General features: G+C 41.3%; 1 protein-coding gene across 1 annotated transcript in view; it reads right to left on the reverse strand.

The window, feature by feature from the left end:
- The window catches only part of DAPK2 (death associated protein kinase 2), a 50,981-nt gene that overhangs the window by 9,634 nt on the left and 19,660 nt on the right, over positions 1-21,687 (reverse strand). Inside the window, exons 3-5 of the mRNA XM_074155467.1 lie at positions 11,352-11,573; positions 3,407-3,545; positions 214-343 (exon numbers count right to left, since the gene is read on the reverse strand). Of these exons, the coding sequence (XP_074011568.1) occupies positions 214-343; positions 3,407-3,545; positions 11,352-11,573 (491 nt within the window). The remainder of the gene's footprint in view (positions 1-213; positions 344-3,406; positions 3,546-11,351; positions 11,574-21,687) is intronic.

Genomic DNA, 21,687 nt, shown 5'->3' on the forward strand with positions numbered 1-21,687 from the left:
TTGACAGCAACCTACTCTTACAGGAGTAGCACATCTGGTTTATAGACAGCACCTTTCAGCTATTCCAGAAAAATAAAGTAAACCTCTAGGCTTTAGGTCACCTCGATAGAAATGATACTGAAACTACCTCTGTCCCTCACTTCTTAACTTTGAACAGATGTCTCAACTTCCTCATGGAACTTCCAATATGAGACAAAGGAATGAGTCACTCACCTACAAATTCTGGTGTTCCAAAAATGTTTTTAAACTCAACTCCCTCCTCTATTTTGTGAGCCAGGCCGAAATCAATGAGTTTGATGTGTGGAATAGGGATATTCTTGTCTAGAAGCATAATGTTTTCAGGCTAAAAATAACAAACATAGATCTTTGTTATTATAATATTAATATATTGGGAAAGTAACAGAGTTCACAAGTGCATCTTTTGTCTTCATATATACAGCACTGCAGAACAAGAAACGCATACACCTGTGGATAACCATTTACAATTCATTCTTTTGAGAAACAGAAGACAACTGTGAAATCGGACATCATTGAATGGACCAGAATTTCATAAAAGCAAAGCAAATCTAATAAAATTAAAAGAATGAAAGCGTTACTCTTATCTCATGCAAAATCTGCCTTTCTCTATCTTCCTGCTAGCACTCCTAAGCATATTTTCTTAATGGCTATTGCCAGGATGAAAACAAGATATCCTTTGTTTTCACAGTGCGACAGAAATTTTTCATGCAACCGTGCATAGTTCCCTAACCTGACAAGAAACGACACTCAATTATTGGCCCAGCAGCACTGTGATAGAACACGGAGTGGAAGCTCAGTTTATCTTGTACCCTTTTGGAACAGAAAACATCTCCCTGGCGCACAGGGCCTCCTGGGAAGAGGTGACACCCTGACCCCATGGATTTTCCTCCGTTACAACTGGTGCACACACAACAGCAGTTAGCAGGCAGCTGAAGCAGTGCAGACAGCTGGTGCAGAGCCAGTGCCATTCCTTGATCCTGAGGGAGAGCTGCACCACTGAGTATTTTGACTGACAGCACTTTTACTGATCTGTTCTTGGAATTGACACTGGGAAACCTCACTATTTCTACCCAGCTGTCCCTATACTGTACCGTAACCCACTGGAAGATGTCTTATTAAATGCTTCTTGAGGGATTCTAGTCACATCTGAACCTACTTAGGGAAGGAAAATGCTCTTCTCTATGAAACCAAATTCACAGCTGCAATAACAAGGCCAGGGAAGACCTGGACAGTCCAGAAAATGGAAAGAATTGGGATCAGAAGTCCTAGCTCATGTAGCATTTCTCACAGCATTGTAGGGAAAAGCCAAAGCTAGACCTGTGAAATTAAAGCAATCTTTTTCAGACTATCAGACTTTTCAGACTTTCTTTACCAGATATAACAGATATTTCATAAACTTATTTCTTCAACTAAATTTCTCAGCCTTAGTCACTCCCTACCATGGCCCTGTTTCACATGTTTCAGAGTAAACTATGGGTTCAATTTATCTCCCATGAAGACCTTTAATGCATTAATTTGTCATAACTTAATCATAAGGCCAAGAGCAACAGTGAGACAGTTTGATTCCCTGCTGGCAGCTGCCTGGCCTTTTCACAGCAGATCCTAACGTGGAAGCAGTTCCTGCTAACACATACGCTCAGCCAGAGCTGCACTGGGAAAGAGAATATGAATAATTTATTGTCATAGTCATTGGACCAAGAATATTTTAGCCTCAGGCTAACAAGTCTGGTTTTCTTTCATGGATCTAGGGAGTATGTGTTCACCCCAGATACATGTAAGCTTGTTTAGAGCAGACAGAACAGACTGAAATGGCAAAAAGTCACACTCACTACCTCTTGGACTGTTTTATCCCTTAGGTGGTGTAAGTTACTGTAGCTCCACTGCAGTCAGTGTAGCCCTGTCAAGTGATGAGGTAATTATGAATCATCCTCTGTCTAATCAGATCACTGCTTAAATATACACGTCTAACTTAACACTAGCAAAACTCCAAACCCAGTCCTATAAAACCCAGGAGACTTATTCTGTAAATATGTTTTAGTCATTTGATATTCACTGTCAGTGAAATGATTCTTTTATTCATCCTTTCTGATTTCTATCTTGCATTTCTTGTAACATCTTCATGGTCCACCTGACATTACTGGTATTAATTATCAAAATTAATAAATAGAGATCAGTACAGAAAAAGTTGTGCTTATGTTCTCCCAATAATTTCATGCCACTGGACATTACACAGTTTTCTAATACACAGTGAAAACTTTCAGTCTTTGGCTTCTGGATTCATGTTCATGCATCAACTACACTTTTTCATATAAGCCCCGTGAAGATTTGGATGGTAATTTGCAAACCAGTTTCTTAGGCTAGATGTGATTTGCAACATTTGCAATGACTACATATATGCCATCAACACTGACTCAAGACCAAGCAATTTAAGACAGGGACATAATTGGGCACACATTTAGCACAAGGAATCAGCATATGTATCCTGAGAATCTGGGAGGAGTCTATCTGTAGCACACGTGTAATTACTAATAAACTAACCTGGATTTAAAGTTAGGAGAATGAACATGTAATCTAGCAGTAGAGTTTCTTCCTTTTTTCTTCATTTTAAAACTTCCCTCTCGTTTATGCTACTTTCTCCTAGGGTATAGCTACATTTTTTATATATTTCTGGAAGCAGCAAGGTCTGAGGCAACCAGTTCTGTAGCTGTGAGTCTGCTACTAAAAAAGCACTTTCTTCTAATCTCAAGAGCTTCATTCCCAAGGACAGCAGACTTCTGGTTTCAAAGAAGCATGTTTACCTCAGTAGGCCACAATCAAAAGGCGAGAGAGACAGTCTCTTCTGTGTTGTCTAGGCCAGTTGTACTGATATCAAAGTCTAGGACCAAAGCTATAGACGTCATCTGATACGTTAGGAAGAGAGCTCTCTGTGATGTGCTTTCAAGGCCCTAAGCATCTAAGAAAGCAAGTCTTTTTGTTAACCAAACTGTACTGGATGACACATACTCCTCATGTAATTCTAAACACAGTGGGGAACAGAAGCAGCAACAGTTATTCGTAACTGGCCCTGGCCCTCCTCTTCCCAAAAATGCATTTCCTCTGTACATCATTTAATTTTTTTTTTAAACAGCATGCTTTGGATGATACTACAAAAGCAAATAGCTGAAGGATGAAGACTTACAATTTCTTTTTCTCAGTAAATATATTAGCCCATTCAAAAGTTTCCACAGGCCTGATAAAGGAGATTGTCTTCCCTGGAGCACTCAGCTGTGAAGTGCATTTAAAATGGTCTTACCCATTATTTTAGGCATAAGATATCCAACAAATTGCAGAAGGCACAGTCCATCATTAAAAAGCAACAGTAACAATAAGCCTAAATCAGCATCTTTACCTTTAAATCAAAGTGAGCAATTTTCTTAGAGTGAAGGTAATTCACACCATCCAAAATCTGCTTGATGAATCTGGTTGCTTCCTCTTCACTCAAAGACTCCTTCTGTGCCAGGAAGTCAAAAAGTTCTCCTCCAGAAACTCTGCAAAACACATCAGAAAATGTCCTGTTATCTACTGCATTGTAAGATTGAAAATAAACATAAGCGCAAAAAACTAAAGTAGCAAAAAGCCTGCATACAGTCAGGAAGAGGCCACTCTTGCAGACAATCTGGAGTTTTGTGTTCTGGTCCCAGGTGTGCCAAAACTTCCTTTGGCTTCAGCGCTCTCCCCTGTAGATTAAGGACTCACTTTCCTTAATTCAGTGATGCTGCAAAGTTTGATTCATCAACGATTATAAAGGACCAAAAAAAAGGAACATTGCTTGATGAATCTACAGACGTACATATTTCAATAGGTAGACTTTGATGTTAACCACAAACTGCTATTTTTCAACATGTTCATTTTGGATGAGACAGAGGAAATAGAACAAGTTGTAATAGTCAACAACCGTTAAAGAATTACTTCTCTTATCGGCTGCCATCAGAAACATGAGGCAATAAGATCTGCCAACAGAATCTCTTTTCTTTCCAGAACAGCCTTTACATTGTTCTAACACAGATTCTTGCCTGACATAACTGACAGGAACATATTTATTTTGTGCTAAATTTTTAGGAAGAAAGCAGATTGTAGCAGCTTGGAAGGTACCTACATTTTTTTTCCCCAAATCAAGGAAGTGCTATTAGTTACTATGAATTTTCAGACCAAAATTGAAATACATTCCATACATATTTAGTACATAAGACTTCCATTTCCATTTTTGTATTGAGAGCTCCAGTGATATTTTTCTACATATTATGAAACAGGGTGAGCTAGATATTGAATTAGGCATTGTTTGCAATTGTTATTCATAGTTATGCTTAAACATATTTTTCCAGTTCACACTGTCATTGATATTATTGATTTATTCTCATTCAAATTCTGTTTGGGGCACTCACAAAGCAGTTGCTGCTCTCAGGCTCAGGTGTACCACCCACCTGTGGTCACCATTCAGAGTGCAAGCACAAGACCAGAGAGATCCAACAGCCATTTTGGAAAACAAGCTTTTGGCCCTGTTGTCTGATGTGCCTGTAAAAGAACTGGCAGGCTCAAAGGCTGTGAGTTAACCAAGTGCTGTGACTCACAGACAAGTTGGATCACGCTGTGCACTGCAGAGGTCTCTGTGCAATCACTCCTCTGACCCCAGGCTCCTACACAACACTGGTGGTGACAAGACGGTGATTCCCTACTCTGCCTCCTTCCGAGTAAACTATTGTGAACAGCTACAAAATCTGCAAGGACAAGCCAACTGCAAATGAGAACAACATGTCAAAAGCCACAAAGACACTGGGCTTATTTCTTAGCTTCTACTGTTGCTGTGGTGGCATACCTTGCTGTTCCACAGGCAGAGGTCTACACAGGGCCTACTGACTTGAGCATCGATTACTGCGTATTTTTTTGCAGGTCCCACATAGTCAGAAACTTTCTAAGCAAAACGAGGCAGACACTTCACCTGGGCAGAAGTCACTTGATGCTTTATTTGTTACAACTAAATGGTTGGCAAACAAAAATAAACTTACATGACCCAGGAATATGCTGCAACTAGTGCCGCTGGCTGCTGCCTTCTCCTTCCTATTAATCTCAGGTACTCAGCCTGTCAGGCTCTTGTTTGGTCTCTGATTTTCCTTTAAGGTGACACATACCAAGGGACTCAGCACTAGCGCCAGCCTTGCTGGACAGGTTTTGTTTTACCCTGTCCATTTCAGGAGCCAGGGAATGCTCTCTCCTTTCCGTATTGTAGCAGGTTTAGGGGCCTCTTTTCATTAATTTAAAAATTATTACAGCTGTGACAAGCTAGTAAAGAAATCTGTGAGTAAAACCTGGTAATCTCTTGGTGAAATGTGTGTACAGAGAGCAGGCAAGTCCCATTTCCTTAATGATTTCTATTCAAACCTCACTTAAGCAATCACCTCTGGCAGGCACTATGGTCATCAGGAAGCCAGCTGTACCGGGATACTTTCTTCTACTTTCCTGGAATTTAACCATGTAGGGACACCACTCGTGTCCTCTTTTACCCTGTAAAATCTCCTTGGCGATTGTTCCTTAAGGTGGACTCTTTAATCAGGACTGAGAATAAAAAAAAGTTCTCTCTCGGGCCAGCCCAAGAGCCCATGTAGCCCAGCTTCTCCAATGCCAGCAAAAGAAGGAACCACTTAAGGAGAGCAGAGGAGCTGAGCCACTTTGTGAAAGCCATTCCCCTCACCTTCCCCTGGCACAGAGGCCTGTGCCAAGGATGTTCGAGAGTACCCTCCTGCCTGGAGGAGGTGGCAACTTTCTTTTGAGGAATCTCCTTTGCTACACAAAGGAATGTCAGAGAATTGTTTAGCTGCCCAGACTGGAAGTACTTAATTCCCTTTCTCTCTTGCTTCGCCAAGAGTGGTCACTTAAAACAGTTGGGTTTGCTGCTCAGGGCACACCAGGGATTTTGCACCAACAGCAACCTCAGCATCATCCTGGGCAACCAGCTACCCCTAAGGCACCACTGAAAAAAACTGTACAGCCTGCAAGAATGAGGATCACAGTAGATTGACTTGCTAGCTCCTTGCTGTATTTTCCCTCTTCTCTCTAGTTCACACTAACCTTGAATCAGGCTAGGCAGGGGGAACTTCCAAGGTACAGAATACAACATAAAAATAAAGGAAACAGAAAAAAGATGCAGGGAGTCTGAACTCCCTCTGTTACTTTATCAGCAAAAGGTTCTCTCTTACAACAATCACATGATCGTTTCATTTTCTGAAGGTCAGTGATCAGCATACATTACAAACAGTACATTCTCCAGTCTCTTGTGGTACAGCCTAAGACATTAGCCTAACCTGCAGAGATCCTAAACGGGTAATCTAAAAGAAAATTAAGTAGAAGAGATGTGATGATTTCTCGTTAACAAAGACTCAGGCATTCGAAACAGATTTGAGCAAAATGTACGAAGAGTGGTAAGCAGTTAAGTGCAGGATCATTCTTATCCAAGTTATGCACCTGACCTCAGAGAAACCCTCAGGCAGAAGAGATTTAGCAATCCCAAAAGCCAGCCATTACGGAATCCCAGAAAAAAAGCAGTTCAGCACTAACTCCTTTGCAGTAAAATACTCATATACTGCACTACAAGTTACATTTGAACATCCAAGGAGGTGTGTTTTCTAAATCAGCACCACCTGTAAAAGAGCAAATGCTCCTTTCTCAAAGGACCTTAGGTACAGAAAAATTCCTTCCTCTGGTTTCAGCTCTTTACCTTTTACCACGTCACCTTTTTCCCATGGCAAACAAAGTAAACAAATGATGCCTTTGCTTTTCCTTCAAAGTCCAATAAAAGACAAATGACAATGCTGCCTTACTTCTTGGAAACAGCTTTTGTGTACACAACCTTGACCAGTAGAGGCAAGTGGCATATCAATCAAACCTGCCTTTATGCTGTTTTCGTTTGGGCAAAGCAGCCTCAAGGCAGGGCCCAAGAGACAGAGAACAGGAAGGTCACAAAAATCTGCGGGGAGCGTATCCCTGATCAATGTGCACAAGGAAGGGTAAACTGTGTACCTGCCAAACTGCACTTAACAGCAGCGGACTTGGCAATGTTCTTCCTGCTCTTGAACAGAAGAAACAGCATGAAGAAACAGCACCTGTAGAATCAACCCCCGTGTAAAGAGGAGATGGTCTTGCCTGAGCCAGCACAGTGAGTCTGGGAGAGGGTCAACATTTTAGCCAAAGCCTCCTTTAAACACCAGGGTAGCTTCTTCAATTAATCATGAATACTGGGGACACTCTTTTGAAGCTGAAGTCCACTGCAGCTTAACATTAGGATTACCTGGCCAAGTGCTATAACGCTTATTTTGATAAACTGCAGACAGTATGAGACTCTGATATCAGAGTGGCAGGAGGAGAGATCATCTGTTTACAAAGAGAATTTAATTATCTTTATTAGCAATTATCATAATCCTCAATTTGTATACAGCAGCTGAATGCAGTGGCCTTAATCAGGTCAAAACTCTGTTGCACCCAGCCTTTTAAAAGTGCAATAAGCTACAGCCTGACAATAAGACACACAAAATAAGTCAGGCCATGTAAGTAAAGGAAAAAGTGGAGGGTAATGAAATGACAGCTTGTTTTAACACAAAGGAGCTGCCAGTCAGAAAAAGTGAGCTCCTTTCCTGTCTCCCAGCGCATGGCTACAGAGAACAACATTTGGCCATAGACATATACTTAAAAATTAACAGATGCTTATCATCACGCATATGCCATCTGCCAGCAGTCACGCTAATCTCCAGGAATGCTCCCTCGCCTAAATGCTGGCTCCCCTGGAAAGCTAATGGTTATTTCATCTCACTCAGGGATCAAAGCTTCATTGCCTGGATTCCATACACAAGGTCGAGGCAGGTGCCCTAGGGAACATATGGTCTACATAACTCCAGCCACAGTGTCTCTGTATTTCCCGATTCATACATACAGTAAAATTCCATCATTTATTCATTATCTAAAAATTGTAATAAGTAAAAGACCTCAGGCTGTCTCCTTGCTTACAGCTTTACCTTAGTACCAGGAATTGACAGGTAAAGGATATGTCATCTTCTGCACCGCTCCTCTAAGACTCAGAGCTGTGTAAACTAGGCGATATTGATTCCACAAGAGAACAGGACACAATCCAAAAAAGCTTAAATTGATGTCTGTCTGCCATCATTGCAACACAAATTGCAATCCCTTAGGCCAAGACCGTACATTCTGACCAGCAAAGCTCTATTTAATAGAAGAGCGTACAAGCACACAATTCTACTCTCTGCTTTGTGTGACAGTGTTCAGGTTTCCCCTGGTTCTCAGTGGAGATTAGGAAGGCATACATACACATAGATATAAATGTGCACACACACTAAGATAATTTACTGAATTTCACTGAATTTCACTGAATTTTTAGAGTTGGAAGGGACCATAAAGATCATCTAGTCCAACTCCCCTGCTGAAGCAGGATTGCCCAGAGCATGTCAGAGCATGTTACTCAGGATTGCATCCAGGCGGGTCTTGAAAATCTCCAGAGAAGGGGACTCCACAACCTCCCTGGGCAGCCTGTTCCAGGGCTCTGGCACCCTCACCATGAAGAAGTTTCTTCTCATATTTGAGTGGAACCTCCTATGTTCCAATTTGTGCCTGTTGCCCCTCGTCCTCTCACTGGCAACCACTGAAAAGAGTCTGGCTCCCTCCTCCTTCAACCCACCCTTTAGATACTTATAAGCATTGATAAGGTCATTGATAATTTACATCCCTTTCAACTCCTTAAGGCAGACCAACACCACACACTATGAACTGTACAGAAAGAAATGCTTTGGACATAGGTCTGTATGATCATCTGTGCACACAGAGTCACTCACTGCTATTACAGTCCTGATCCTCAGCCATGAAACACCTGGAATGGCAACAAGTCAAGTGCCAAGTTTCATCCAAATTCATTATCCCGGTATAAGTTTGGGTATAAACAGACCAAATCACTTGGTGCCTCCCCTTTTTCATTTCCTTAAAAAGTGATATAATTTTATCATGGCAGATTTTTTTTTTAACTCAGTAATTCACATTAGGCAACTACAGAGCTTTCTTGAAATGACTCCCAAACACACACATTGACAGAAACACTATTAAATCTGGGGACATCTGAATGTCCCCAGGACTCAGCTGTAGGTGCAATGCAGAGGAGCAAGTGATCTTTCTGTGACCCGCAGCCACTACAGGTCAAATCTAATATGTATCAGAATGGCTGGCAAATGAGAACAGAAAGCCAAGCAGCAGCAGGCAAGAGTTCCCCTCCCGACTTCACAGTGAAGAATTTGCACCCCTGGTGGGAGCAGGGGAAGGTGAAATTAATTACATGACCTACCCAGAGTTATGACAATTTCCTGTAGCATCTAACACATTAGTATATTCAGTCTATCTGATAGATCAGTTACTTACTCTAATAATCTTCCCTTGCACACCAGGAGTCCTGAAAGCTGCTGCGACTGGTTTATGTGTCCTACTCCAGCTCTGCCAGAGCAACTCTTTGTTCTTTTGGGATATCACTACTCCCTTCTCACAAAACCTCTACTTTAGCCACTCCAATATAAGCTGAAGTCACATAAACAGGAATAAGTCTTCCAATGTCATTTTGACTCATATTGGGTTGCGAGGCCAGGAGGCAAAAATGCTATTTACACAGAGCAAAGTTCTCCTGGCCAGGCTGGAAAGAGGTATCTCTTTATAAAATCATCCTCCTGTTCCTCTTTATTGTTAGGGTCCTTCTACACCACATTACATTTTACAAAAGTGAAGAAATTCCATCACGCATACATTAGTGTCAGCATTTAAGTGATTGTATAAACGTTACCCTCCACACACATTTCAGATTAACGTCACATAACCATCCCCTGCATGCAATCCCCAAAACATAATGACTTTGAAACACTTTTAAAATTATACAAGAGCTTTCCAAAATGTGGTCAGGCTCATCTGTCCAAATGGTAGACTTTAAGAATCTCAAGCCAAGCAGTAGAAACAGGCAGAACATGTTCAAAACAAGTTGTGTTAGAAGATATTACATTATTAGGCCATCCATCTCAAACGTTTCACCTCAGTTCTATCAAACATACAGGAAAGGCAATAGGGGGTAAGAAGTAGCTGATGTCGTTGGGATGCAGTGTTTCTAGGCCGATGAAACAAACAGCCAAACAGAATTCACACAGGTGATTTAATAGCTCTTTCAGGGACTGGCAATTTTGATACCGCTTACAAATTCTAATAAACTGGCATTTCTTTCCATAGTAACCCCTACTAGCCAGGTTCTGTCACCTCCTTTCAGTCAATAAGATTAAATACAAACCAAAGCATCAAAGGTGACTCCCTGAAATTCAAACTCCAACAAAGGGAAGGGTCCTTAGCCAAGGCTTTGTTAAGATGATTCCTGATCACACATTCAGCTTCCATGGGCTGTGCATTTATTCTTCCAGGCAGGGACACCCACGGCTTCTGCAGAATAAGCCGCTGTCCCCTCAGCTTCGACAGAGAAGATGCTGCTAGTTGGTTTTAAATCTCTTCTTAAACTGCACAAACCAGTTTGCCTTACATAGCCAAATATGTCTGATAGCCCAGCTACTGCTTTAGGATGACTATCCAATGGGTCACAATGCAGGGGTGAGGCTACAGCAGCTCACAGATCCCCTGGCTGGGGGCTGTTCACTTGTCAGCTGGACCTAAATGGCAGGGGTTTTCCCCCATCACATGAGGGAACAAGAGAAGAGTGAGCACCTTCACTCCCACCCTGCTGCTGTTCATCCTCGATAGTCAAAGTCTAAGGATTAAAAAAACCTCTTGCCTTGTCCACCTCCTTTTTTTGCCCCTAGTCTCTTCTAAATGAGGAAAATATGGGAGGAGTGAGAACAGCTACAAATTTTGCAAAGGACTTCATGGCATCACATGCATTGGAAGAGATGAAAGCAGAAAGAAAAATGAAATGAGCATTCAGTGGCCATTTGTGCTTCAGCCAAGGTTCATGTCGGGGCAGCACTAGGCAGACATGAGGTAATGCCTCTGTTAGTAAACTGTTTTCAGGTTTGACAACACTCCCGGGCTCAGTAACAATGGCCTCAGCTGATGTTAAGGTGCACCTGTATCCCCAGGGCACATGGATGAACTGGGGGGCCTGTTTACCAGCAATCTCATTCAGTTATCTTGCCAAGATCTGCGAGGCATGAGGACACAACAGCTCCATTTTAACAGTGCTTCTACCTTCTGGCAGCCTCCACAGCCCTTTCCGGTTCCTATTTACTTCATCCTACCCTGGAGGACAGGAACTCCCCTTTACTCACAGCTCAAGGATGAGGACCACATCCGTCTTGTTCTCATAGATGTCGTGCAACTTGATGATATTGGCATGCAGGATCTGCTGCAGAATAGTAACCTCCCGTTCGATTTCCTCGCGCCTCACTCCACGACGGCTGGCCCGACTTTGACGTTTTTTGATGAATTTAGCAGCGTACTCCACACCGGTGCTTTTTTCTCGACATTTCTTCACTATAGCAAACTGGCCACTGCAAGGAAAAGAAGGTAACAAAAATTTTCTTGAAGCTTTCATATGATCACAGCTTCCCAAACAAGCCATTCATATACAAAGCTTGATCCTGCAACCCCTGAGCAACGCTGCTAACCATACAAGCTTGTTCTTGGTACAATAGTGAGGACTGGCAGAATTCTGCAGTTAAAGTCGCTAGAGCATAACAAGGTAGCCTCCTGCTGTGTTTGAAATTTAGCAAAACCAAGCAGTGTCTGACCAGAAGGGAAGACAGCTGTTAGAATCTCTGAAAAACAGTTCATGTTTAAATAAATAAGATCTGTCTCAAAAGGTTCAAATTACCACTCCTTCACTGGGTAATGCTCAAGGCATTCGTGTCTGCAACACACCACTGGATGTTCTGAAAAGACATGCATGCATTAAATTATTTCCCTTAAGAATAATCTCTCAGAAAAGAACTCAAAGGACTGATAACCCTTTGGAATTGTAGGACTGGCCTCCAGTAACCATTTTTCAAATAAGAGAATGGTTTATTCATATTTCAGCATTTCACATGGTAATTTAGCCGTAAATGTTACTGGAGTAAGCGCAGCTTTCTCACTGCACTTCAAGGATAAAGAAATTCCCACTGTACCAAATAGTAAAATTGCTGCATTAAAGTTTCAAAGGTACTCAGCTGCTATTTGTCAATTCAATTTTCCTCACTGTGGCTCCTAAAGTAAGATGTTCCAGTCCAACTGTAATATTTCCCCCTTATCTCCTAAGACGGAAACACTTGGTGGTCAGATGATTAACACAAATAACAGTAACCATGCAGGTTGCAGCCTTATGCCAGTGGTGGGAACCTGTCAAGACGAGACAGTTGTTAGTGACTCTTCAATAGGAAAGTAGGGGACCCTGCTTTGTTCTTCTTTGTGTGAGCTTTTCTTTCTTCTTCAAGCTTGAAAGGCAGTTTGAACTTAGAGAAGGCACCATCACCACAGAGTTGATGTTCCCTCCTTCTCATTTTTCCTCTGAAAAAATAACTGTAATCAAGCTGAGAGATGTCTTACCAAAATTAAGAAAGGTGGTCTGCAGCTAAAGCAGGATTTGAGTAATATGAATTCTACATAAGGCAAGAATGTGGAACGGAACAGTGATTATTCAGAGGACCCTTTTGCTCATCCAATTTGGAAGGGACAAGGAGCACCGTGTTGTATTTTAGAAATGCCCAATCACTCTAAAATCATCACAGAGATACAAACAAGGAAATTAAATCATAAACTAAATGCAAACACACGGCAATAGCTTACACAGGACATGTTAAGAGAGCTACTTATACCTTACAAAAATTAAGGGAAAAGGATGGTCTGTAGCAAGGATGGTCTGTACTGCAAGGATTTAAGCAATCTGAATTCTGCCAGAAATATGTTGTATACCCTTTAGCAATTCACTTTTGCCCTATCAGCAAAACAGGAAAGAAACTTACTTTCTTCCATATAGTATGCTTATGCATATTCGCACGGTACTTAGCACAAAGGTGTCTATCTCAGTTTGCTGCTACTGCAACAGAAATTCTAAGAACGAGCACTGCTGTGCCAGGCGATGTAACAGGCTCTTGTCCAAAGTGACTCCGAAATGAAGACAAAAAATCACACTTAAACATAAACACATTTCTTTGCATCAAGGATCACTTGGCAGATTTAATTAAACACCTGTAGCTTTTTAGGTTTGATTTAAATGTGTAATACTCAAATTAAGCAAAGAGTAGTGGGCATATAGATTTAAATATATATTAACACCTTAGGTTAATCAATGAAGATACTTAAATACTTGTTAGTCTGAAGTTATGTGAAACTTGTATGCCTTGAGGTTTCATCACAAACTCTAAATTTCAGCTAGTCTTTACTAAAATCAAGTCAGAATAAAGATTTTTCACAGAATTCATGCAAAGTTGCCTTGTTTGGAGACAAACACAATTCTCAAGGTTTTCTTAGATCTTAAAAAACTGAAATTCAAAAACTGGCAGGTTTAAAAAAAGAAAACCTAGGTTAAAGCACAAATGGCATTGATGTTAATTCTTTCAAAAAACCCTGATGCAGACTCACTGCTCTCCTACCTTAACCACCTCCAGCTCAACTAACAATGAGGAGTAAGAACATTTGGTCTTGACATAAGCCTAAGTCAGTCCATTCCATTCAGGATGAGTTTCATTCACTTACTGCTCTCTCATCGCTTAATAGGAAGCCCAGTATTTTCCCTGATTCAGTATTTCAATAGCTTTCATACAAAATATTAAAATAAACTATACTCATTTTTGAACACATATGTACAGTCTGATGAACTTTCTTGCGCCTAATGGTACTTTAGAATTTTTTATTACTTTACCTTTCCATAACAAACTGTTAGTGCAGACCTGGATATAAAGATGTGTAAAGTACACAATAAAATTAGATGCTGAATTTGAGCTGGTGGAAAACAAGGAGCTAGTGAGGAAGTGTTGTAGTGGCAAGAACAACTGTGAAGGAAAATTAGTGCTCTAGTGGCAGCATTTGGAGATTGTGTCTGGTAAGTCTGATGGCAGGCTGCTGCTGACAAGTCTTGGAGCAATATTTCTGCAATAAAATCTACAAGAATGTGAATGGAAGGAAAAGTTGATTACTTTTGTTTGGACACTAGTTAAAGGACCTCATAGCCCACCTGAGTACATCTGCAATTTCAAGTAGCAACAACAGTTTATTACCACCCTAAGCTTCCTCTGCCAGAAACTCTATAAGCTGAGGGTTACTTCTTGTTATTTATTTTTCCATTGCTAGCTTATTGGAGGGATTTATCAAACTCTCTTTTGGCAGAGGGAAAGAAAAAGAAAATACCACAGAATCCACCTTGCAAACAGGCCATGTATGTACAGTTAAAACACTACCATGGTGGTGATGCGCACCGCATAGCTGGAGAATTGAGCCTATGCATAAGGTCACATTCTTCAGTCTGCTTTAAGTATACCATGCATCTTGTGAGACCAACGAGATGAAAAACTGGCAAGCTGTAAAGATGGAATAGACTTCAGTTAAACAAGGTCTGGCTAAAACTATTGCTTCATGGAAGCTGCCTTTTGTTTTGCCAACTTGATATCAAAAGGAGGGGGGTAAGAAGGAAGAAGTTGTTGGCCAACACCTGCAGAATCTCAGTCACTTAGAAGCAAGGAACCCCAGCTCAAATCCATAAATCCATGCTCTGCCCTTTTCATAGTAATTGGAATAAAAAACACGGAAACTTTAAGTCTACCATGTGTACTCCATATCCTACCAAGCATTCCTTAGTCAGAAAAGGCACAAGTGTTATCAATGAATATTTGATAGAACCATACTTTTGGGGAAAAAAAAAAAAAACCAAAACCCAACATCAATAGTATTTCACTACATTTCCACCAAGAAGGAGTAAAAAAATCTAAACTTCTAGGAAGCTATATGGCCAGGGAGTCACAGTCAACTAATAAATAAGGCAGGGAAGCCTCTGAGAACAGGGCAGTCAAATAGTTACCCTTGCCTGGCATATGGCACGCCTAACAGGGATGTAAGATCCTACTGCCAAAAGAACCATCTTACCCAAGCCTTTGTCTCGTCACATTCACGAGTCTCTGACAATGTCCAACTACTTTACAAACAGACAAAACAAGACAGTGAGCTTCTTTCTATACCCCAGAGCAGCCCTGTTCTCCCCTGCCACAATACACTGCACGCCTGAGATCTCATTCTGCAAAAATTGGCAAGTCTCCAGTCCCAGAATACACGTTTAGTATCAGATATTTCCTTAGTCAGGGCATTATATCCAGACTTGCAAGGAAAAGACTCATCTTACAGATAAAATCACTGTAACTAAAGGTTAAGGTTATCAGCCAGAATACCTTTATAAGAATCACAAACACACTCATTAAGTGCAGCCCCCCATGACTACATTGTAGATTATTCCACATTATTATATCCTTCAACATTATTATATCCTTCACTGGCTTGGTAAATGAGAGATGCGAGTACAGTTGGAACTTAAATTATGCAGCATACACAGCAATTATATTCAGAACCTTATAATTAAATAATGTACTTAGTGCTTCATTAACACAGACGGCTGGTTGGAGTCTGTCTTAAACCTACAAATGCAAAGAAATTAAAAATTAAGGCTGTCACTTGGTGCTCGATTGCTCTCAAAAGCTAACACTCCATGGCAGAGGCAGCCTGTCATTTCAAAGGGTTCAAACAATGCCAGACTGCCTGAAGTACTTCTTTCTGTTTTCATATGTATCCTAAACACTCCTCAGGAGTGAGGCAGGAACGGAGGGGACAAGTGTACTTATCCCTTCAGGAATAATCACAAATGGAACTGAGACTGCAGCCATTTGTCAAGTCCATTAATTCATTCATATTTCTGCCTCCTGATTTCATCATTACATGCAAAGCCTAGAGAATTTAAAAGAATGAAATTCCTGCTGCAAAATCCCCAAACTTGCCCTACATTCTGCTAAAAGAGTTCATTCTGTAGTTCTGAGAGCTGTTTGTGTAAAACATCCTGGAGTTTTTGTTTGTTTGTTCATTTTTTGCAAGACCTGCGTCTTGTTTGGTTCAGATTTTCTAAAGAGACATGGTACTAATGTCGCTGTGTTTGCTTCCTTGGATTCTCCCTGAGGACATAAATTTTGTCAGCAAAGTTCAGGGAGAAAATATTATTTTATGAGTGCTGATTATGGGAACGAACATAGTCATTTTTACATTTTAAAAGTCCAGTGATACTGTGGATTTTGTACATTTTTGTTTACTTAAAAGCTTACAAAAGTAATAATGTTACAGCAGAGGAATTTCCATCTTCTCCTTTTACATACTTACAGTCTGGGACAATTGTTCATCACAACACCCATTTTCCCCTGCATGTGTACCCACAAACACACTCTACCTGCTCCTTTCCCAGTCTTTATGCCGTTTCCTTCATCCCTCAAAAACAGACTTTTGCAGACAGTCTTTACTGAGACAGTTTGTGGCTGAGCAGAAGAGCTTACAGGCCACTGGGAAAACCACAAATGCACAATTTCTTAGCCTAGGACATTGAAGACAGTTACACTGTAATTTCGATACTGTCCATAACCCACGCTTACCTGTTTCCCCACTTGCTGCAGAGCACATTTGCTTTGCCCATGCTTGTTCCTGAATTCCCAGGGTCTTTATTAAAGCATCACAGGGAAATGCTAAAGTATTTTCCGGCCACCATAAAGACTGCCGCTGGTGCGTCTCTCACACAAGTAGCCCAATGCTTTGCCAGGCACTGATACCCTGAAGCACACTAAGAGAAGAGCTAGGGGCTGGAGAAGGGACAGGCAGGGAGAAAAGTCTTTGAACAAGTGTTAAAGATATAGCATATTGCTCCGCTTTTCTACCAGACACCGTGAATAGTTCATGCCCATACACCTATGAAAAAAAGAGGGTTTCTCACTGGTATTTTACAATCACAGCCTGATACACTTCAGATTTCTTGTTAACTACAGAGCTTGTAAAGTCAGGGACCAAGACAACAGCATTTCTGCACCTCCTAATGCATCTGTGTTGAGCGCGTAAGAATCAAACAGTGACAGCTTCCCCAGACTTTTGATCAAGGCTGGGAAAAAAGTAGAAGAAAGGAAAGTATGTCGCTCTGACACCTGAGCTGACAGCACTGAGAAATTAAGACATTTACTTAATTTCACATGGGGAGTCTGTGGCTGACCTTAGACTTCGCAGCTCAGATGTCCAAATTTCAGCTGAATGACTTTGCCAAAACTCATGTATATTGCTGAAATGAAGATGGCTTGGATCATAAACAGCAGTATTTACAACACACACTAGATAAGCTCAAAGACTGATGCTTCCTATTTTTTTAAAAAAACAAAAGAAATGAAGTTTGGTCCCTTTCAGAAATATTTTGGACAGCTGTACAACAGCTTTGTCACAGATCCAACATAGACTGTCCTTAATTGTGGTAACAGCTCAAGAGTATAAACAATAGCAGCTGCAACCTGTCAGTCATAATATAATTAGGTACAACATCAAATCTGTCCATCATTAATAAAGGAATTTATCCTAGCGATGAAGACAACCTATTATTCACACTGCTACTATCATCTACAAGATTTGTCACTGAATAAGAACACGGAAACAATATTACTGGGTGGTTTGGGAGTCTACTTTCAGAAGCGTGCTTTAGAGGAGCACAAGTTCAGCTTATTTAATTGTTGTGCAGTTCAGGAGAGGATGTGGAAAGGATGTGTGGGAAGAGAGAAACTGGACAATCCAGAATAGCAGGATAACTTCTTCCTCTTTTTTCAAAGTTTATTTTTAATACTGGTTCTGGAGGGTAATGCACCAGGGCAGAATTTGACTCAAGAGAATGACAGAAGTGCAGCCTGCCAGTTCTGAGTGCCTCAGTGCATAGCAGTGGTGCTGCTACGGAGCATTAGAACAAAAAGAGCCTTTAAGCAACTGTTTGTGTAGGTACGGGTTTATACAAATCTTCCTCCGATGCTCCAGAAAAACCACATCGCTGAGTAGCTGTCACGAAATGCGGAAAATATGTAAACAAATACTGAGATGACAGCGCAGGTTACCTGACTCCAGTCAGGCCCTCTGAGGCCAGAGTGGGGAGAAGTCAGGAAGCTGATTCTCTCTGTCATTTGAGAAGAGCAAACCATTTCTTCCCCAAATACCAAACATATGTTCCCTTTCTGCACGTTCAGTCTATTTCTTTATGTTCTCTCCATATTCATCTTAATTTAATTCATTAAACAATTCTAAAAAAGAAGACTGTCGCTATTATTTTTTGGTAGTTGTTAAAACCTGAAATTCCCATAAAAGAGATGATACCTTAGAACATGTTGATAGATACACTTTACACTGAAATATGTTTTCAAGGAGTTCTTTAAAAAGTAAGTGAACCTGGCAAAGGACAGTGCTCTGGCATTCTGACAGTCAAGAGGCGACACTCAATTCCCTAGACGAGCCAGGACAACTTACTTTGGAGCAGATTTGCAAGGGATTTTAGGCAGCAACCTCCCACTGATTTTAACAGTAATTAGGTTCCTACACACTTGATGGAAAATAACACCTTAGTCTTTCTGTACTTAATTTCCCAAAGTCTGTAAAATGCAGGTAATGCTACTGGAAAAATGAAATAAAATTATAAGGGGTAAGCATACAGCTGGACCTATAACCTCATTTCACGTCTGTAGACATCATTAGAATTGCAATTATAATAATTCATATTTTTATTCACCCTGTGTTCCTGCACAAGTATACATGATTGGAAAGGAAACTAAAATAACACCTAACAGCATCTCAATCAGTCTTTTAACTCCCTAGATTCACACACAATCACAAACGCAAGATAGTCTAACCCTTCTTTTCACGGAGCACCTGCAAACTCAGTTGGGTATCTGAGCATTTAGTTGGGATTCTTTTGTTTCCAATTTGGGAGGCTTTTGCCTGAGGCTGGAGTTTGCAATGAGAGGCTGCTCGGCTTAGCAACGCCAGCAGTACATGGCCAGGCTGTTGGAAGGGTGCAATCACAGCCTGTTGCATAGAGCAAAGCACAGCAAGACTTTTTCCACACAGGTGTGGGGTTTTTTTCACTTGAATGGTGTCATGAATATCTATTATTCTTTCTTGATGATACAGCAGGCGTAAGAAGGTGAAAATTAAAAAAAAAGGTGAAAGTTTCCTCTTTTCATTTGAGAAAAACAGAAAACAGCAATCTGAAGTCCCTTAAGATATGGCGCTATGAACACGGGAATAGCAACATCAATACATTGGGTATGGCTGCACCAGACAGAAAAGTTCATGAAACTAGAGTAGACACAAGCAAATGCTTTTAAGGGAAGTGGAGATGACCTTCCATCCCCCTTGATCTTCTCCTCCCTCACATGTTGTTTTGTTGCTTGTTATGCTTTAACAAGGCTACACCGTGCTCTCTCTAGCCTCCTTCAGTTCTCGCTCAGATGTGCACTTCTCTCGAGACTGAAGCTGAGTTACAGAAACTATGGCTGGTGTGCCAGCCAGCTGGTTTTCATAGCATCATTACATTCTGGACAATGTAAGGGCCTTGAAGGAAACTTCTCACACCAGAAGTCTCAAAGCCATACAATGCAGGAAGACAACAAAACTCAAGCCTGATTGCAATTCAGAATTAGATTGGTAACTGGGAAGGTAAAAGACACACTGGAGAACTTTCACATTTAAACTGCTTCCCCTCCACATACTGAGGAAAACAGAAACACCCAGATGCTGAGCTCAGCCTGGTCAGAAAGTGAGGCTACCTCAGGCACATCACTTAGTCCATCTACCTCACAGCAATTCCTTGAGAACAGCAGTTGTACCCGTGGGATAGAACTAGATGGTTCTGACTCACGTTTACATCAATTCAAGGACATAGGGTGTATCAAGGACATAGGGTGTATCATCAGCAAGTTCGCAGATGACACCAAGCTAAGCAGGAGTGTTGATTCCCAGGAGGATAGGGAAGCTCTACAGAGAGACCTAGATAGATTGGAGCATTGGGCCAAAATCAATGGCATGAGTTTCAACAAGGGCAAGTGCCAGGTTCTGCACTTGGGCCACAACAACCCCAAGCAGCGCTACAGGCTTGGGGAAGTGTGGCTGGAAAGCTGCCTGGCAGAAAGAGACCTGGGGGTTCTAATTGACAAGCGGCTGAATATGAGCCGGCAGTGTGCCCAGGTGGCCAAGAAAGCCAACGGCATCCTGACTTGTATTAGAAATAGTGTGACCAGCAGAAGTAGGGAGGTGATTGTGCCCCTGTACTCAGCACTGGTGAGGCCACACCTGGACTATTGTGTCCAGTTTTGGGCACCTCAATACAAGAGAGATATCGAGGTGCTGGAGAGAGTGCAGAGGAGGGCAACGAAGCTGGTGAAGGGCCTGGAAAACAAATCATATGAAGAGCAGTTGAAGGAGCTGGGACTGTTTAGTATGAGGAAGAGGAGGCTGAGGGGAGACCTCATCACTCTCTACAACTACTTGAAAGGACACCGTAGAGAGGTTGGTGCTGGTCTCTTCACACAGGTAATTAATGACAGAACAAGACGGAATGGCTTCAAGCTCCAGCAGGGTAGGTTTAGACTGAACATTAGGAAAGAATTTTTCACAGAAAGAGTGGTCGGGCATTGGAATAGGCTGCCCAGGGAGGTGGTTGAGTCACCATCCCTGGATGTGTTTAAGAGACATTTAGATGTGGTGTTGGGGGATATGATATAGGGGAGAACTTTGTAGTGTAGGGTAGATGGTTGGACTCGATGATCCCAAGGGTCTCTTCCAACCTGGATGATTCTATGATTCTATGAACTACAAACATGCAATTCTGATTTGAGGCGATCTTCTATAGAAGACTAGGGTAAATGTTTCAGTCTCACAGCACCCTTCCCCACTCCCCCAAACATGCTCTCTGTATCTAAAAGCAAGATTTGGGGCACAATAACACACACAAGGCACCATAACATAAAAAACAACAGCCCACTATAGGAAGGAGCTTACAGGAAAACTGAGAAGATGAGCTTTCACAATATAAGTAGGTTTTAACAGTTTCAATAAAAACATGAATTTAATATCTGTCCTTTTTTCTTTGCATTTAAGACATTCAGTTGTGGGAATGCGAGCCTAAAAGGGTTTATTTGCTAGTACAAACCCTACCCCAAACAAAGGACGTAATTCACATATGTGGCTGCCTGTGCTTACGAAGTCAAAACACAACTTAGAGATCTAATTTTAGGTTTACTAGACTTTGCAAAGTTTGCCAGTCATTGGCTCTCTTTCTCTAATTGGATGATAAATTGTGTTTGGTCTCTTGACAGCAAGAAAAAAAAAAAAAAAAGACACTCTATCCAGTGTCATCTATTCTCTGAGCTCTGAGTCAAAAGGATATCTTTAACCCTGAAAACAATTTTATTTATGTTTACAGCAACCGGTTACTTTTACAGTGTATATTATAAGCCAAGTCAGCCTCCCCTTCTCTTAGCATCACATTGCCCTTTCTCCAGTGAATGAGCCTATAGCATCTGTTGCTTTGATTTTGCATAACCTACAGTCAGAGGTGAGTAAAAATCCTAAAAATATTACAAAATCATCATG

This window comes from Numenius arquata, chromosome 11 (genome assembly GCF_964106895.1).
Source record: "Numenius arquata chromosome 11, bNumArq3.hap1.1, whole genome shotgun sequence".
Classification (NCBI taxonomy): domain Eukaryota; kingdom Metazoa; phylum Chordata; class Aves; order Charadriiformes; family Scolopacidae; genus Numenius; species Numenius arquata.